Consider the following 20,383-nt stretch of genomic DNA (forward strand, 5'->3'; position numbering starts at 1 on the left):
GCAGCGGAGTCTGATCCTGGCCCATCACGGCAGGAGCTGCCGGTAGTCAGCTGATGAAGTCTCCTGACGGCAGGATCAGCTGATAGCCGGCCGGGCGCGAAAAAGCCGGCGAGACGACGATCAGCTGATGCGTCAGGTGACTGCATCAGGTGATCCACGGCCAGGTCCTGCAAGCTTCGTGCATGCACCGGGGAGACTGCACACAGCCGAAGCGGCGGGACCGAGACAGGGGCTGGAAGCAGGCATGGCACCGGGACCCTGCAGACAGGTGAGTATGACATACACACACACATACACACTCACACACACACACTGTATATGTACACACACACACACACTGTATATACGCGCACACTTACATACACTGTATATACGCGCACACATACACATACACTGTATATACGCGCACACACACTTTCTCTTCCTGGCTGTGTAGAGCTACTGCTGTCTCTGTGTAATTGATCTCAGTGCACATCCACTGGGAAGAGGCAGGGAGGAGGGTTTGGGTGGGAGCAGAGTGGGTGTATTAGACACAATGGGTGTGTTAGATAAGCCAGACACCGCCCTAGAGCCACAAAGAATTCTGGGACTTGTAGGAACTGAACACAGGAAGTCAGAGGAGAGATTAACCCCATCAGAGCTGGAGCCAGCAATGACCGTGTGCTGCTAGTGCACAATAAAAGGTAATTTTGCTGAAAAAACATAATAGATGTGTTGAGGGGCACATATTAGCAAGATTTATCAGAAAAAAAAAAAAATCAGTTTTGGTAACTGGACAACTTCTTTAATTAGCTTAAATGTAAAATATCAGTACAGTCAACCAGGAATTATTTTAAAGAGATAGACAGATAGACAGATAGATAGATAGATAGACAGATAGATAGATAGATAGATAATGGATAGATAGATAGATAGATATATAGATAGATAGACATGTAATGGATAGATAGATAATGGATAGAGAGAGATAGATATGTAATGGATAGATAGATAGATAGATAGATAGATAGAATCATAGATAGATAGATATATAGATGGATAAGATGGATAGATTATTATTTCCTAACTTGCATTCTGACCACATCTATCTTTCTTTATGATCCTCAGATTGATGAAGAACAATTCAACAAGGTATTGGAATTTATTCAGATTGGAAAGGAACAAGGTGCCAAATTAGAGTGCGGTGGCTCTGCTGTTGGAGAACGAGGATTTTTGATTAAACCTACAGTATTCTCTGAAGTAACCGATGACATGAGAATAGCAAAAGAAGAGGTAATTTGGTCTAATGTTTATCCAATTGAATGTTTGTCCATTCTTAAACACTCCAGCTGCAGCATGTCAATTTATTCTTGCGGAGATGCGAGTAATCTGTGAGGAGGAACATAGTAAAAATCCACTGTGGCCAGAATCCTGATTGTGGGCACAGATGCTTTGTTCTCGCCTAGAGAACACTAATGTATCCGCAAGAGGAATGACGCTGTGTCTAGATGTCCTAAGGCAGGGATGGGGAACCTTTTTTTTGCCAGGGGCCATGTGAAAATTTCTACCATCATTTGGGGGCCGCACAAAATTATCAACTTGAAAATTAGTTTACTATATTTAGTCAAACAATTAACTCACTGTGGCAGCTGGAGCTGCTTCTCTTTGCTGCGGCTGTGATATTAGGCGATATTGATCTTGTTGATTCTCACAACTGCTTTACCAGGTTTGTGTCAGCGGGACTGCTGAGGGCATATACATCACAGGAGACATTGGGGGCATATACATCACAGGAGACGATGGAGGCATATACATCACTGGAGAGGTTGGGGAGCATAGACATGACTGGAGAGGGTGGGGTTCATTGACCTCACAGTAGACATTGAGGTCATATACATCACTGGGGAGGGCTGGGGGAATATACATCACTAGGAAAGCTGGAGGGCATTAACATCACTGGGGTACAGATATCACTGTGGTATATACATCACTGAAGGGCACAAACATCGCTGATTGTATATAAAGCACTGGGGGGGAAACACACACAACCCTGGGGGGCTGGACTGGCACACACAGCTCTTAGGAGACTGGAGGAGCACACACAGCCCTGGGGAGGCTGGATGGGCACACACAGCCCTGGGGAGGGTGGAGGGGCACACACAGCCCTGGGGAGGGTGAAGGGACACACAGAGCCTGGGAATGCTGGAGGGTCACACAGAAGCCAGGGGAGGCTGGAGGGGTACACAGAGGCCTGGAGAGGTTGGAGGGGCACACAGCCATACAATGCCAGAGTGAGAATGTAATCCTCCAGTGTATGCATGATTGAGCCTAGAATGTATGGGCTCCTTCCAGGTTGGTGGGCATGTCTTGCATAAAGGGTTTAAAGGTCCAACAGCCAGCAAGATGCGGCTGCCGCCCAAGCGCTTCAGTCCCTGGGAATCTGCCCGGGGGCCACAGAAAGTAATCATGAGCCACATAAGGCCGGAGGTTCCCCTGCCCTAAGAGGAGGCTTTTTATAAAGAAAAAATAATGATGTCACACTATAAATAATCAGGTGCGGGTGCAAGGCTTGTGAATATACAAAAGAGGAAAAGTGAAGCAGCACGCTCAAGTTTTCAATGGATATTGCAATTTTTTTTTTCATCCATTATTCAGTGATAGCAGTCATTACATATAATATGCTGGGTTTTTCCAATATGGTTTGTACAACATTCACAATCCAATATAAATTAAACATTAACTTTATTTTCTGGGTCCGAATGATTTTGCCATTTCCAATCTTATTTAGTTTTGAGAGCTTGTTCTCTTGTAGGGGTAGCAATTGCTCTCATTGGTTCCATTTAGTGACACACTCATTTTTTGATTTTTAGACTTTTCTAGGAGGTGGGTTGTTATGCATTCAATGATGTCAAATGGGACTAGTTGTTTTTACTGTTTTATCTTTGACCATGAAAAAACCATTCTTGATGGGAAAATACATATAAAAAATATTTTAACCTTTTTTTTCTAGCCCATTATGGAACTTCACTGTGCAATGATTTGATTGTTTGCATACGACATTGCAATAATTGTATACTGAAGTGGGTTCTGCCTTTCATTTAAAGGTACCAGACATGGGGAAATGTGATAGGCACCTATGGCCATAGAAACCATCCACACACTATAATCATGTTATGTAAAAGTGCCGCAATCATGTGTCAGCCGGACTTTAGATAAAGTTTTGTTCTGACCCGAACTTGAGCTGGACCCCGTTGGAAGTCACTAATTGGGTAGTTTGGCTCTCCACCTACTTACAGTCAGCCATAAACAGATCACTTCTGAGGGAGGGATGGCGGGAATTTTTTTTTTGCACAGAATAAATCCGAAAACTTTAATTTTACTGGTACGTATAAAAAAAGCACATACGTACCATAATCACTGACGTGTGAAGGGGGCCTTAGTCCAATTCTGCGCTCAGAAACAGCATGAGATAAATCCATCTAATGTTTTTGTCTGTGCTTACCATAGATTTTTGGACCTGTTCAGTCCATCCTGAAGTTCAAGAACATCGAAGAAGTGATAAAGAGAGCAAATAATACAGAGTATGGACTGACGGCCGCTGTGTTCACAGAAAGCCTGGACAAAGCACTCAGCGTCGCATCAGCCCTGCAGTCTGGAACAGTATGGTGTGTTTGAAATATTACACACATATACACACACACACACACACACACACACACGAGTCCCAACACAGCCCTCCAATATACAATATGAGCCCCCACATAGCTTCCTATGTACAGTATGAACCCCCACATAGCCTCCCTATATACAGTATGAGCCCCCACATAACCTCCTAAATACAGTATGAGCCCCCACATAGCCCTTCAAATACAGTATGAGCCCCCACACAGCTTCTTAAATATAGTATGAGCCTCAAATATCCTCCTATATACATACTTTTTTTAGTTTCACTCCTGATACAGGTCACGTTAGGGGTTAATCCTTCCTGCCTCGTTCTGGAGGTCAGGCTGCTTTATTAGGGCACTGTTTCTCTGGGACTACGCTAGTGATATTTCTGGCTCTGCTGTGTTCTGCTCGTGAGTGACCTGTTGTCTGCCCTACCCCCGCCTAACCTCCGTGTTCACCTGACCTGTTGTTAACCTCCTCTGTTCTCTGTTTCCGTCTTGTCAGTGTCTCTCCCGCTGTCTCCCTGTTCGTTCCTTATCTGTTTACCTTGATTCTGTCTTGTCTTCCCATTCTCCCTCGCTTCTGAGTTCTGATTTCCGGCTACTGACTGTTTGCTTCCCTCTGACTACGTTTAGACTTTGACCCTGTGTATTTACAAGACCTCATGTTGTGACACGGCTTTCTGACGATTCTACTGCCATCTGGTGGGCTTGACTAGTATTACCTCTGCTAGGGAATTCTCTGCTCATACGTTTCTGCCACTCTAATGCCCCCTAGTGGTTTACCAGCTAACTACCTTCTCAGGTAGTTTCAGAAATCCTCTCAGTCCCACATTACTGCGCTGTACTGCTATTGTACATCTTAGAGTACAGGGTGACACATCTCATACACATATATTTAAAAAAAAAAAAACAACAAAAAAAACCACATATCTCATTTCATTTCCCAAGTGCTCTGCTCCTGTCTCCGGTGCACAGACACGATGATGTGACGTTATCGCATCTGTTGTCTCGCACACTGATTGGTGGAAGGAGTTGGTGGCTTAGTCTTCCAACAATGTATTCACCGCTGTATGTATTCTGAGGATGCAGATAGCGGTGACACCACGAGGTGTGTGGCAGCCAGAGGAGGGCACAGTGCAGCCTGTGGGCCACTGATTTCAGCACTTCGGTTGTCACGGTCCACTGGCTGTACTGAAACAGCCAGAGAGCTGGATGTGACCCATGGGTCACATTTTGCCCATGTTTGTCCTAATGTACCTGGCCAGTCTATGTATTAGATGAATACCAATATATTTACAATGCATTGTCTCATCAGGAATAAAGACGACAGGGCAATCAGCTGACTGTGATAATGATGATAACAGTCTCAGGTAGCCATACGTTACTCCTTGATAAGCCAAAATGTAGTATTTATTACAAGCTCATGCGCACGTAACTGCTGATTATTCTGCAGCGATTTGACGGCACATGTGCACTTAAAATCGCTGCAGAAACACTTCATAATGGATGCAGTTTTTTTGTAGAAAAAAGACGATTTCATGCGCTATGGCTGCTTCCCCCACCATAGACAGAGCAGGAGCTGCATCCATAGCGCACGGAATAATTGACTTGCTGCTTTTATGAACGCACAGATTTGGGTCAAAATTTTAGCACCCAAATCGCTGCGTTCATAAAAGCATTGTGCGCACGTGTCATGCACGATCTTCATAGATCGTGCTGGGGACACAGGACGCATGCATTTACGCCGCAGTGCAATACGCAGCGTAAATGCATGCAATTTTGCAACGTGTGCATGAGCCCTAATAGTGACTGTATTCTCACAAAGGGTCAGGCCAATTTGGTTGTTGGCGAAACATAATTAGTCAAGAAAAGTATCACAATTATCAACTATAGCCATCAAAGCATCAATACCCTTCCTTGTATCAGCATCCTAACCTAACCTGTATCTTGTTTTGCAGGATTAATTGTTACAATGCCCTCCATGCACAGACCCCATTTGGAGGCTTCAAGATGTCAGGAAATGGCAGAGAACTGTAAGTTAGCCTGTTTAGTCTGTGGGAGGAATAATCATTTTTTTTTCTACAGATGTGACTTATATGAGGAGATCTATAAAATAAAATACAACTTATATAAAGATTTGTAAATATACATTATATTTTCATTTTCCATTTTTGTGCTAGGAAGGGATTCAAGGAGAAAAATTCAGTAAATGGAAAACAAGCTGAGATTAGTAGTGTACAGTATATATGTAGAGCAAATAGCAAAAAGTCAGAAAGAATCATTCACTCTCCAGCCTATATGTGAATTGTATCCTCCATTTATAAGTAGTTTTCATCCTGTGTAACACCCTGGGGTCGAGGAGTTTTCACCCGACTAATCACCGGGCTAGGGATGCAGATCCTCTGTGTTGTCACGGGCTGGCCTGACCCATTTTCGTGACCCCGAGGCGTACAGGGATGGAAAGGTAGAGGGTGGTAGGAAGGATGGAGGTGGTGGAGGATGGGGTGACGGTGAGGAAAGTCTTTTACCACCTGTGGTCCGCGGCCAGAGATGTGCCGCCGCTGTGGGTTATACTCCCCAGGGCTGATGGTGAAGGTTGCAGCCGGAATAGTGTCGCTCCACACAGGTGGAGCGGGGTTACCCCAGGGAGGATGACTGAGGAAGGACGGGGGTGATTGTAGTCCCCGATTGCGCCGCAGCGCTGGGCGACGGTGTCGGTAAAGGAGAGGCAAAGACAGGGGATGAGGTTCCAGGTCTTTTACTCACTGGTAGTTCTGGCGCTGCCCCAGAGTACCGTTCTCCGCCACAATGGGCTCCAGCCAATCCCGGATAGTTGACGGTCACCACCAGTGCCTGTTGAAGTATTTCTAGAGAAGTGTCCCCTGTTTGCTATCCGGAACCCGGGCCGAGCCTCCAGCTCCAAGCCACGGGTCCCACGAAGAAAGAGAAACACTCGACTCCTGTTGTCCGTGTATGATGTTTTCCCAAGCTGTGCCCGGGAGTCTGCTCTAGTGAGATGGTTGCGCCTACTTCTACCCCACATGGTGCTGCCCCCAGTGGTTGCCCTAGTGACTGGGGAAGTCCTATGCTTCGTGATGGCTAAATCCCCTGTCTGGCCTAGTCCACCCCCCTGTGGGAAAGCACCTTATTGTTGTATGTGTGTGGTTTTGTGAAGGCACCGGCAGTTAACCCCCTCCTAATCCGGGATGGATATTATCCCTTAAAAGAGCTGCAATACCCTGTGGCGTCTGAAGCCTCAGCGGCGCCACACCTGCATGCTCCATTAGTATCAGCTTTTACTTAATTCAGCTCCTGTGTGAGATGTGAGTAGGTATTCTGATGTCTCCCCTGCACTTCACACACAGCAGCAGCAAAAAGGATGGGATTATAGAGCAGTAACACGCTGTGTAGCTGTGAATCCAGCACTAGGGGGGACAGAATACTTACTAAATTCATTAACATGGAGTACACTATACATAAATTGCTATTAATCCAACACTTGGGTATAGTATGCCAACTACAAACCGCAGTATAATCTCTATGAGTGTCTTTCTGCTGCCATTTTGCCCCCCTCCCCTCTCCATAGACGTCAGTGTGCAGCAGCTGACCTGTAACCTGATCTCTCAGTGAGCTGTTATTCTTTTATTAACAAGGGCTTGATGGATTTTACCAATGAACTCAGAATGATCAGTGCAGGAATCTGATGGAGGAGAGGAGAAGAAGTGTCCGATAAGTGGCATTTTTCTGTAATAAAATATATTACAGAGTTTCTTATCAATGTTTTTATTATTAAATTCTGAAACTGAAAAAAATGTTTCCTGTTTAATAATTCAGCTCCTCTATAGACATATTGGATTTATGAAGCTCCCAAGATTGTATTATATAGATGCACTGTAAGCATACATGTAATTCAGATTGGGGAATTAGTGGGTTTTACTGGATCTGCCCTGATCATACTAACCCATGTTATAAAACAAAACAAAAAAAACTGTATACAGTATATATTTAAAGGGCTTTTCCATTTTTTTGAAAATTGCACCCGAAATGATTCCTGTAATGTAAAATAAGAAAACCAGGTAGTGTCACACTGTACAAAGGGCTGGTAAGACGTAGTACAGCGTATTCCCCACTAGGTGGCAGCAGAGTAGTGAAGGAGAGTCAAAGTAACACTGTAACAGAAAGTAGGTTGAAGCACAGCAGAGTAACTTCAGCAGGCAGTTCACTGGCGAACCACCAGGGGGCAATAAAGTAGTCAAGGTCAAGCCAGGAAAGTCAAGTCACTGCAAACGGAGGATCAAAATCAGCTGAGAAAGCAGAACCGAAGTCGGAAGCCGGGAGATCAGGTATTCAGAAGGAAACACTAAGGGCAAAGGGAACAGAAGACAAGACCGGAGGATGAGGAGACACAAAAACGGGAAGGAGGATGAACCAGGATGGGTAAACAACTGACAGGAGCGGGAAGTCAGGGACTGGGACAGATAGACGAACGGGGGAGGGTACAGGTCAGGGCACGGTAACAAGGAGTCAGATCAAACAGGAAATCTCACCAGAGCCAGTCACAGGCTGCAGAACAAAACTATAACCAGTACAGGAATGCAAGTGCAACGATCAGATATAGTGTCTCCTGAAACCAGCATGAGGCTGATGGGAGTTAACCCCTGACATGACCAGGCCGGGTCTAGGAAACTCTGGAGCGGGGGAATACCGTTCCTGGATCATGACAGATAGTACTTACTGTCTTCCACCGCTTCTCCGGTCTCTGTGTTTTGGGTGCAGCGGTATAGTAACATCGACAGCTCACGTCAATGCTGCAGCCAATGACTGAAATTAAGGGCTAGGTTGATGTATACAGTACGAGCCTTAGAGCTCACTGGTTGGCGGATGTCGACGTGACATCACTGTTGCATCCGAAACACATAGATCAAAGCAGTGGCGGGAGCGGGGGAGGGTGAATGATAACTCACTTTGTTATTTTACATTACCGGAATCATTTGGGGTAAATTTTTCTAAAAGTGGAAAACCCCTATATAATTTTTGATAAGGTCACACTGCTGTCTGGCAATATGTGATCCAAGATAACCTTGTTTTTCCATATGTTCATTGTTTTGTATATTGGTTGACAAAGGAAGCAATGATGTATTTATAAAGGATGCCGAAGTTGCAGTACAGTACTTAAATGGTTTTTGAAATATAATAGTGTGTGGCACCATATATGATGCCTGAGGTGATCCTAGCACAGATTTTGCATCATGACCCAGGAGCTGCGATCTATACATTAACAAGATGATATATGCAGATAAAAGTGCTTCTCAAAAAATTAGAATATCATCAAACAGTTAATTTATTTCAGTAATTCAATACAAAAAAGGAAACATATTATATATAGTTATTACACACAGAGGGATCTATTTCAAGTGTTTATTTCTGTAAATGTTGATGATTATGGCTTACAGCCAATGAAAACCCAAAAGTCATTATCCCAGAAAATTAGATTATTATATAAGACCAACTGAAAAAATGGTTATAAACTCAGAAATGTTGGCGCCTACTCAAAAGTCTGTACAGCAAATGCCTCAATACTTGATTTGGGCTCCTTTTTCATTAATTACTGCATCAATGCGGCATGACATGGAGGCGATCAGCCTGTGACTCTGCAGAGATGTTATGGAAGCCCAGGTTGCTTTGTTTACTTTTTCCTTCCAATCAACTTTCCATTAATATGCTTGGACACAGCACTCTGTGAATAGCCAGGTTCTTTAGCAATGATCTTTTGTGGCTTACTCTCCTTGTGGAGTGTGTCAATTACTTCCTTCTGGACATCTGTCAAGTCAGGAGTCTTCCTAATGTTTGTGTAGTCTACTGAACCAGACTAAGGGACCATTTAAACACTTAGGATGTGAGAAGCCCCACAGGTGTTGTGTCGGTGCATACCTTCAGGGACTCCACGTAGCTGGATCTGGTCACGGGTAGGGAATCTTCGGTTTTGATCGTGACGCCACTCTCAGTATTGCGGTCAGTGGGGACCGCCACTGCAGGTTAGGGGACGCCTGGGGCTGATGGTGGGTGCAGTCGGATGCAGTAGCCTCCTGAGAGTGAGGCAAGCCCCAGGGCCCTGTGTAGGTTTGTAGTACCACAAGTCGCAGAATGACTCACACAGGCAGAACTGTCTTTCAAGGGCTTTACTCACATTTGATGGCAGGGTGAGTAGCCCGGGCGTAGCTGGGATGAACCAGATGGGAACCGGGTATCCTTCAGGCTGACTTTATGAGGGTGACTACTGACTCGCCTTCCTTAGCCCTTGGAGGTTTGGGGTGACCCCGACTTTGAGTCCCTATGGGGGTCACCCAGGGAAGATGCTGCAGCCTCTCTCCCCCTTTTGTTTGCCGTTTGCTTGTTCCCCGGACCAGGCCACTCCAGCTGCTTGCCTCCTGTGACCTATGGGCCCTCACTGCGGTTACGTGGCTGCGGCTTTTGTGGTGTTGTGGTGTGGGCTTTGAGAGCCCCACACCGGCAGGTTTAGCAGAAGAAAGCTGGATCTATCTTCGTTTCGGGATCTGCCGCCCGGTTGGGCCTGGTGCTCTCTAGCAGTCTCCTTACTTCCCACTCCGTGCTTTCTCTCTAGCTGAAGCTGGCTTTCAGGTAGCACTCCTAGTTGACCGTTCTCCCCCGTCAGTAGCCACTGCGCGGGCGCTGTTAGACAGCATCAACCCCACAGGTCTGCTCCTCACTGAGCCCTCTGGAGTTCTCCTCTAACTGACTCACTGCCCCTCCTCTCCTGTTCTTGCCTACGCCACCTAGCAACCAGACTCTCCACCACACCCCTTGAGAGGAGATGGAGGCTTTTGACCCCCTGCCACTATTCCAGTGGAGGTATAGGCTTTGCCCCCTCCTGGGATCCCCAGGGGTCCTCTCATGGGTACATGTGTGAGACCTGATCACTATGCGCCTGTGTACCACACCCCAGTCAGCCTTCTGGATTACCTGTATTGTACTGTCCCCAGCATGGGTGCAGTACTCAGTGGTGCCTGACCAGGTCAGGGGCGCCACATTCCCCCTTAGTTATCACCAGCACGTCCTCGGGCTGCAAGACAACATTTTAAAATGCATAAAACATTAAAACATGTAAAACATTTTTAAAAGCACCAGGTACCATACATCACCACCCTCCACCCACAAGTCCGTTAACCCACCCAAAACCCTTTCACGTTGGCCGCGACTTCAGCCACTTCTGGCAGGATGTAGAGGCGGCTTACATGGGCTGGTGGTTTTCAGGGTATACCTGGCCTGGTGGATCCGCGCCTTCAGCCTCTTCTGGCAGGATGTAGAGGCGGCCTCCACAGTTGGTGCTGACCAGGTACCCTCTTTGTGGTGGTGAGCCAAGGCCCCATAAACAGGCGTGCTCTCTGGTTGCAGGTGAGCCAAGGCCCTATATACGGACGGGCTCCTCCTGGTTGCAGACGAGCCAAGCCCCTAAACAGGCTGACTCTGGTGGCGGTGGTGCCCTCTGGTGTAACTATTTACACTGCGAGAGTTTGTGGCTATAGCCAGTTCATAGCCTTAAGGTTTATGGTTTTTCTCACAATAGTTTTTGTGGGCACATGCTTGAACTTGAGAACGTTGCAAAACAAACTTTTTCAAAACTTTAACTGGTAACTTCTTTCTTTACTTTACTCCTCCATTTCACCAGGGCTTGGGCCTGTAGGGCTGCGGCACCTGCTGCTTTCCTGCTCTTTATCGTCGTCTGTGGTCGTCTCATCCGTAGGTTCTTTTTCTCTGCTTTGTCTTCCTTCTCTTTCTTTAGGACTTTGTGTTACGTCCAGGGCATACAATCCTCTTTCGCCTTGATGCATAGTAAACTGGACTGAATCTCCCATCTTTAGATTTCTGCCAGGGTGTCCTCTAGGCAGATGAGCGCTCACATCTCTTCGGTTGACAAATATCCCTTCCTTCACACCAGGTGCTACAATGAATCCATATCCACTTCTCAAATTGAAATCCTCCACTACTCCTCTGCAAAGGGGTCCTCTGACCTGGGCTTTGGCTCTTCTCAGGAACCTTTTCTCCTGTAGGTCTCTGGCTGTGACTTCTCTCTGCTCTGGAGACTGTGGTGCAGGGGACAGCGTTGTTCTGTTGCGACGCCTTGTCTTGCGGGCTGGGTTTTGCCGGGCTGTTACTTCAATGCCTGCAGGGCCCCAGGTGAGGTTTCTGGGCTGATCTTCATCAGCAGACGGTGTCAAGTCCTCCTCATCCCAACGGGAATAGGGTAACATCTCCGGCTCTGAGTATTGCTCCACTGCCGGTGGCTCCGGAGTCAGCTCCTCAGCTTCCTGGCCTCCTCTCCCCCTTAGTGCTTCTGAGCACTCTGGTTGTGGTAGCGCTGGAGATGAGTGGTCCTCAGCTGGTCTGGGCGGTGGACTCTCTGGCGCGGCTGCAGGGGTTGCCTGAATCTCCTTGGGGGTATGCGGAGGGAGCAGATACCGATCCACCATCTCTTGTGGGAACTGGGCCTCTAGGTCAGCCTTCAGCTTCCAGTATTCGGGGTCCTCTCCTATCAGGGTCTTCCTAGCAGGGACCTCTTTGGACTGGGGAGCGGTGTCTGCTCTGGCCTTGCAGGCCGGGGTAAATGATGAGGTAATCTCTTCTTGGCGGGCCGCGCCTGGCATGGCGGCGGCCTGGTCTTGGCGGGCCGCGCCCTGTTTGGCGGCGGCCTGGTCTTGGCGGGCCGCGCCCGGCATGGCGGCGGCCTGGTCTTGGCGGGCCGCGCCCTGTATGGCGGCGGCCTGGATCGGCGTCGCAGCTGTGATGGGATCGGTGCAGGCTGGGCTAGGCGTCGCTGCAGGGACCGGGTCTTGGTGGGCCGAGCAGGGCATCGCTGCGGCGGCCGGGGCTTGGCGGGCCGCGCCTGGCGTGGCTGCGGCCTGGTTCAGCACCTCACTTGCGGCGCGGACGAGCGTTGCTGCGGCGGTGGGGTCTCGGCGGGCCGGGCAGGGCATCGCTGCGGCGGCCGAGGCTTGGCGGGCCGAGCAGGGCATCGCTGCGGCGGCCGGGGCTTGGCGGGCCGAGCAGGGCATCGCTGCGGCGGCCGGGGCTTGGCGGGCCGAGCAGGGCATCGCTGCGGCGGCCGGGGCTTGGCGGGCCGCACCTGGCGTGGCTGCGGCCTGGCTCAGCGTCGCCGCGCCGGGCGCCTCTTCAGGGACCGCGAGCGTGGCAGCAGGGGTCGGGGCATCCGGGCCGGCAGGGGTAATACTGGACTCACCCATCGGTGGCAGCATCGGGGTCTGAGTCGTCGCCGTCCGGTCTGGCACTCGTCGTGCGGTTCCCCTCTCATAGGCCTGAACCGCGGCAGCCATCTCCAGAAGTTCCATGCGTTCTTCTCGGATCTGCTCCACGACCCGGGTCTCCAGTCGGTCGCAGAACTGGGCCAGCTCCCGATACCACCAGGCAGCGGAGCCTGGTTCTGGGTTTCTGCGTTCAGACGCCATTTCCTCTGCGCCTTCTTCTGCACGATTTCCCAGCAGTGGACTCGTCGCTGCCTCCAGTTGCAGGCTCTTCAATTTCTGCTCTGCCTCTCCCAGCAGCAGGCTTATGGCTCCCTTTCTGTCCCGACGTCTCTGGACGCTTCCACTCTCATAGCTGGCAAGGTCAGAACTCTGCAGGGGATCTCTGGGTAGCCACACCTCTTCGTGGGCGGTAACTTCTTCCAGCGCGGGCTGCTGTTGTTTTTCAGCGCGCTTTTCATGGTGGCAATATGGCGGCGCTTCCAATTTTTCAAGCGGACCGCCTAGGCACATGGTCACCTGTCTGAACAGGTCTAGTCCTTATCCTGTTCGTGACGCCAGATGTGAAGCCCCACAGGTGTTGTGTCGGTGCATACCTTCAGGGACTCCACGTAGCTGGATCTGGTCACGGGTAGGGAATCTTCGGTTTTGATCGTGACGCCACTCTCAGTATTGCGGTCAGTGGGGACCGCCACTGCAGGTTAGGGGACGCCTGGGGCTGATGGTGGGTGCAGTCGGATGCAGTAGCCTCCTGAGAGTGAGGCAAGCCCCAGGGCCCTGTGTAGGTTTGTAGTACCACAAGTCGCAGAATGACTCACACAGGCAGAACTGTCTTTCAAGGGCTTTACTCACATTTGATGGCAGGGTGAGTAGCCCGGGCGTAGCTGGGATGAACCAGATGGGAACCGGGTATCCTTCAGGCTGACTTTATGAGGGTGACTACTGACTCGCCTTCCTTAGCCCTTGGAGGTTTGGGGTGACCCCGACTTTGAGTCCCTATGGGGGTCACCCAGGGAAGATGCTGCAGCCTCTCTCCCCCTTTTGTTTGCCGTTTGCTTGTTCCCCGGACCAGGCCACTCCAGCTGCTTGCCTCCTGTGACCTATGGGCCCTCACTGCGGTTACGTGGCTGCGGCTTTTGTGGTGTTGTGGTGTGGGCTTTGAGAGCCCCACACCGGCAGGTTTAGCAGAAGAAAGCTGGATCTATCTTCGCTTCGGGATCTGCCGCCCGGTTGGGCCTGGTGCTCTCTAGCAGTCTCCTTACTTCCCACTCCGTGCTTTCTCTCTAGCTGAAGCTGGCTTTCAGGTAGCACTCCTAGTTGACCGTTCTCCCCCGTCAGTAGCCACTGCGCGGGCGCTGTTAGACAGCATCAACCCCACAGGTCTGCTCCTCACTGAGCCCTCTGGAGTTCTCCTCTAACTGACTCACTGCCCCTCCTCTCCTGTTCTTGCCTACGCCACCTAGCAACCAGACTCTCCACCACACCCCTTGAGAGGAGATGGAGGCTTTTGACCCCCTGCCACTATTCCAGTGGAGGTATAGGCTTTGCCCCCTCCTGGGATCCCCAGGGGTCCTCTCATGGGTACATGTGTGAGACCTGATCACTATGCGCCTGTGTACCACACCCCAGTCAGCCTTCTGGATTACCTGTATTGTACTGTCCCCAGCATGGGTGCAGTACTCAGTGGTGCCTGACCAGGTCAGGGGCGCCACAGATGCCTTTGCAAGTGTTTTGTGGTATTCTAATTTTCTGAGATAACGACTTTTGGGTTATCAATGGCTGTAAGCCATAATCATCAACATTAACAGAAATAAACACCTGAAATAGATCACTGTTTGTAATGACTCTATATAATATGTAGAAAAAAAACAAGGAGAAAAATTGTAGGAAAAATACCCTGACTATAAATAAATAAATTGCAAGTGCTTAATAACAGGGTACTTAGTATATACATTTTTGCAAAAAGGTAAGAAGCTGTCTCACCTCGTCACGGTGTACCCATCTGAGACAGTCCCTAACCTACTAATGTTAAAAACATATTCTGTACCTGACTTGTGTCATGTCAAAACTTCAATATGAATGGTAAAGTGGTCAGGGTATTTTTCCTACAATTTTTCTCCTTGGTTTTTTTCTAGTCTTGAGGCTGCAATTCACATGCTTGTAATGTTGCATGTTTATTGAACATTTGTTACAGCTCAGTTTTTTGGTGTTTTTTTGTCTGTTATCTTGCTTCATTGCAAGTTGGGGGCGCAGCCCTCCTGATACTGAGGCTAAACAACTACTTACTTTTCACTTTTTAAAAACAAAAAAGTGAGCCGGAGTATGAGATGGTATATATGGAACTTGTGAGACCATGTTCACACTGGCCATAAGACAAAGAGAAACCAAGGAAAAAATTGTGAAAACATACCCTGCTGTAACTAAATAAAAGCATAGTGCATATAAACATAGGGTACTTAGTAAACACTGTTTTTGATCAAAAAAAGCAATATTTTTTTTAATATTAGAGAGTGTAGGTACTATCCCAACTGGGTACATGTTGACGTTTGGTGGGATAGCGTTATGCTTTTTTTTTATCAAAAACAGTGTTCACTAATTACCCCATGTTTATATGCACTATGCTTTTATTTAGTTACAGCAGGGTATGTTTTCACAATTTTTTTCCTTGGTTTCTCTTAGTCTCATGGCCAGTGTGAACATGGTCTCACAAGCTCCATGTATACCATCTCATACTCCGGCTCACTTTTTTGTTTTTATGTAGTTTTTTGTATTCAGTACAAACAGGGAGTGGCCCCCTTCTCAGTGAGATGGACATTTCATTCTGTGAATCCCCCTGACTGTGTGTGTCCTGTTGGGACCCGGTCGCTCTCAGCCCTTAGCCACATTGAGGCCTATTTTAGACCCATGGTAAGGTTTTAATATTAGAGAGTGTAGGTACTATCCCAACTGGGTACACCTTGGCGTTGGTGGGATAGCTTTATGCTTTTTTTGATCAAAAACAGTGTTTACTAAGTACCCTATGTTTATATGCACTATGCTTTTATTTAGTTACAGCAGGGTATGTTTTCACAATTTTTTCCTTGGTTTTACTTTTCACTTTTGCTGTGTACTTAATCTGGGACCTAGCTGACCACTTTACCATTCATATTGAAGTTTTGACATGACACAAGTCAGGTACAGAATATGTTTTTAACTTTAGTAGGTTAGGGACTGTCTCAGATGGGTACACCGTGACGAGGTGAGACAGCTTCTTACCTTTTTGCAAAAATGTATATACTAAGTACCCTGTTATTAAGTACTTGCAATTTATTTATTTATAGTCCGGGTATTTTTCCTACAATTTTTCTCCTTGGTTTTTTTCTAGTCTTGAGGCTGCAATTCACATGCTTGTAATGTTGCATGTTTATTGAACATTTGTTACAGCTCAGTTTTTTGCTGTTTTTTTGTCTATATAATATGTGTTTCCCATTTTGTATTGAATTACTGAAATAAGTTAACTTTTTAATGATATTCTAATTTATTCAGATGCACCTATATGTATTGACAAGTATAACTGTATTCAAGGTCAGCAAATTTTGGACACAGATGTTGTCTTTGCTCATCAATTTAACCTGTTCGTAGTTGTGAATGCTTCCATCAATATTCCACCTGCACAACCGCCTGTCTAACAACTGTTTTCCTTATAGTGGTGAATATGCCCTGGCGGAGTACACAGAAGTGAAAACTGTGACAATCAAATTATCACCGAAGACACTGTGAAGATATCAGAGAAGAATGATCCAATAGGACACAAATCTATAAAAAAAAACTTGTTTAATAAGAAAATTACTTTGTTACCATGAAATATTCCAGAAATGTCTTCTGCACCAACTTGACCGCTAGTCATGGAGGGATTTTATACTTGTGATTCAGCAGAGGGTAAAACAGTGTCTTTTATACCCTGTTTTACCCATATTGCATTATTGAAAATATGTGGCCAAGGCACACACCGTCTGAGCACCTCATCATAAATGGACCAAACTGCGGAAAATAGGGAGTAGAGCTCACGTAACCTCAACCCGAAGCTGGCCTGTTACTTGCTTACTGATCTCTGCCATGCCCTCCTAATGATTTAGATTAAATATTGGAAATGTAGATGTAGATCTATTTTTACAAAGTTTTAAAAAAGGAGGTGGATGTGGTATTTGTGGTAAATAGTCCCCCATTAAGAGGTTTCCAAAACTCCCATGTAGTTCACATGAGACTATCCACTTCTCCATCAATGGTCATCATGACCTCTTTTTTGGGGGCATGATTGTGATTGGTAATCTCCAAAATCCAGCATTAACCACAATTTTATGACCTTGTAGATAAAAGTGATTTTTGAGACTTCACTTTTGAACTTCACATGAGAATATAAAAAAAATGAAAATCTCCAATTCATGTTCAAGGTCAACCAACAAAATCAGCAGGGCATTAAGAATTCAATTATTATAAAGTTAGTAAATGTGCAGCGTGGGACATCAATTAAAGAATAGTGTGGGGTGGCGATGGCTGATTTTGTACACATAGGCATCCTTCAAAAATTATTTCTAAGGACTGTACCGTAATGGCGTTATCTGAATAGTGAAACGAATGACAGGTTTGCTTGAAAAAAAAAACAAAAACCCTAAACTATAACAAGCCTTAAAGAGGACTTGTCACCAAAACTAAAGTGACCAGATTTTGCTCTTCTTATATTCCACACTGTTCCTGATTAATCTGCTTTTTCTGTTATTAAATTCTGCCATATGGTTCTAGAGATATGGGCCTTTTTGTTTAGTGCTATTTTTATGGTCTTTAGCAAGGGGGCATGGCTTACATGATAATTATGCAGAGACCCACCCCAGAGGATCCAGTGAGCTCCGCCCCCTTAGTAAAGACCATACCGTTTAGCACTAAAAAGACCCATATCTTTGGAACTGTATGGTGAATATAAAAAAACCCAAAACTGAATACTCAGGGAATGAGTGTGAATAAAATAAGAATAAAAAATGATAACTTTTGACTTGATGACAGGACCTCTTTAAGAGAGCTGCATCCAGGGATTCCCCTTCTATCACAAGGAAGTGGCCAGCTCAAGGAGATTTAATGACATTAGTCCTAGTTAGAGACACTAGACACTATACATGCATTGCTTAATGTCATGTGCTTAGTTTCACAATGCATATGGCATACAGGGGTTTTCCAGGGCTCTAATATTGATGACAAGTGAATAGGAAAGAGTCTCCAGAGCCACTCATGGCCACTGCACATTGCATGTGTGGCGCCCCTGACCTGGTCAGGCACCACTGAGTACTGCACCCATGCTGGGGACAGTACAATACAGGCAATCCAGAAGGCTGACCGAGGTGTGACTACACAGGCGCATAGTGATCAGGTCTCACACATGTACCTATGAGAGGACCCCTGGGGACCCCAGGAGGGGGAAAAGCCTTCGCCTCCACTGGAATAGTGGAGGGGGCCAAAAGCCTCCATCTCCTCTCAAGGGGTGTGGTAAGAGAATCTGGTTGCTAGGTGGCGTAGGCAGGCACAAAAGGGAAAAGAGAAGGAGGAGTAAACAGTCTGCAGCAGAGTGTGGAGGAGTGAGGAGCAGGAAAGTGAAGCTCTGACAGGAGCAGCAGTGAAGGTCCCAGATGTGAGCCGGTTCAGAGCAGAGTCCAGGGAGCTCCGAGGAGAGCTGACCCCTTCCCCTGGGCTGCTGTAGTCTGACAGCGTCCGCGCAGTGGCTACCGACGGGGGAGAACGGTCACCTAGGAGGGCTACCCGAAACCCATCTCCAGCTAGAGAGAGAGCACAGAGTGGGAAGTAAGGAGACTGCTAGGGAGAACCAGGCCCAAACGGGCGGCAGATCCCGGAGCGGGGATAGATCCACCTTTCCTCGCTAAACCTGCCGGTGTGGGGGCCCTCAAAGCCCACACCACAACACCTAAAAGCCGCAGCCACGTAGCCACAGATAGGGCCCATAGCTCACAGGAGGCAAGCAGCTGGAGTGAGCTGGTCCAGGCCACAAGCAAACGGCAAACGAAGGGGGGTGAGGCTTCAGCAACTTCCCTGGGTGACCCCCATAGGGACTAAAAGTCGGGGTCACCCCAAACCACCAAGGGCTAAGGAAGGCGAGTTGGTAGTCACCATCAGAAGTCAGCCTGAAGGATACCTGGTTCCTGCCTGGTTCATCCCAGCTACGCCCGGTTTACTCACCCTGCCACCTGAAGTGAGTAAAAACCCTGAAAGACATTCTGCCTGTGTGGAGTTATTCTGCGCCTTGTGGTTCTACGCACCTACACAGGGCCCTGGGGCTTGCCTCACTCTCAGGAGGCTATTCCAACTAACTGCACTCACCATCAGCCCCAGGCGTCCCTCAACCTGCAGTGGCGGTCCCTACTGGCCGCAATACTGAGAGTGGCGTCACGACAAGAAGAAGATCTCCTACCTGTGACCAGATCCAGCCGAGTGGAGTCCCTGAAGGTAATGCACCGACACTACACCGGTGGGGCTTCACACATGTACGGAGCTGTACCGCTTTGGGTGATAGTGGCTGGCAAGGAGTGTGTAAACTATGGGTACCCAAAGGGGGCTCAGTCATCTTATGATTCTGGCTTCCCTGTATTTTAAGCACTTGTTTATTCATATGACCATTTACAATGTATATTATAATTTATATACAACTGACAGGAATCTCAGTGACAGATTTGAACAAAGGTAAAAATATCTATAAAGAAGACTCCATCCAATTTATACTTAAAGAATCAAATAAGTGAAGGATAAACCTTTATCACTAAATCAATAAAAAAAATTAAAAAAAAGGATCATATTGTAACCTGAATATGAAAGGTAAAGCATATATAGATTCTATAAGGTTACAGAGGGGAGATTGTACATAGCGTCCACCTTAGGCTCCTAAGCTAGCCGTCTTATTTTATAATGTATATATAGTAGGGGTACAAAAAGTAAAAATATATATATATATTACTCTGCAGTGACTGTAAGTGGTGATTGCTCTATCACTCAATACTTTATACAAGGGTTCTCTCGTCTTTATAAATTGCATTCATTTTCCTCAGCGTGAAGACAGTGTAACTTTAAGTTATAAATTCCGGGAAATATAGACCGGACAATCTATGCTGTCCTGGCATTTAAAGGCACATTTAAAGCATGTGCCCTGGAGGTTTATAGAATCACTCCATTAAGTCCCATCCCATCTTGTCCTTTAGGCCTGATTCAGACATCCGTGTGGCATGTACATATTGTATCTGGAGTTCCTTTCACGGATATAGCATGTACCCATTATAGTCTATATAGAAAAAATACGTGGAAGATCCAGCGATGTGAGACCATGTAGGAGAATATATAAGAAGAAAATTTCTTGTTTGTTTCACATAAATTAAAATAATCCTCTCCATAGCAATCAGATGGAACAAAAAAATAACGTGTTTCAGG

General features: G+C 47.0%; 1 protein-coding gene across 1 annotated transcript in view; it reads left to right on the forward strand.

The window, feature by feature from the left end:
• The window catches only part of ALDH1A3 (aldehyde dehydrogenase 1 family member A3), an 82,167-nt gene extending 64,589 nt beyond the window's left edge, over positions 1 to 17,578 (forward strand). The window contains exons 10-13 of the mRNA XM_075346005.1: positions 1,108 to 1,272; positions 3,487 to 3,644; positions 5,606 to 5,680; positions 16,612 to 17,578. Coding sequence (XP_075202120.1) covers positions 1,108 to 1,272; positions 3,487 to 3,644; positions 5,606 to 5,680; positions 16,612 to 16,684 — 471 coding nt within the window. The 3' untranslated portion in view covers positions 16,685 to 17,578. The remainder of the gene's footprint in view (positions 1 to 1,107; positions 1,273 to 3,486; positions 3,645 to 5,605; positions 5,681 to 16,611) is intronic.
• The last annotated feature ends 2,805 nt before the right edge of the window (positions 17,579 to 20,383 follow it).

This window comes from Anomaloglossus baeobatrachus, chromosome 4, assembly GCF_048569485.1.
Source record: "Anomaloglossus baeobatrachus isolate aAnoBae1 chromosome 4, aAnoBae1.hap1, whole genome shotgun sequence".
Classification (NCBI taxonomy): domain Eukaryota; kingdom Metazoa; phylum Chordata; class Amphibia; order Anura; family Aromobatidae; genus Anomaloglossus; species Anomaloglossus baeobatrachus.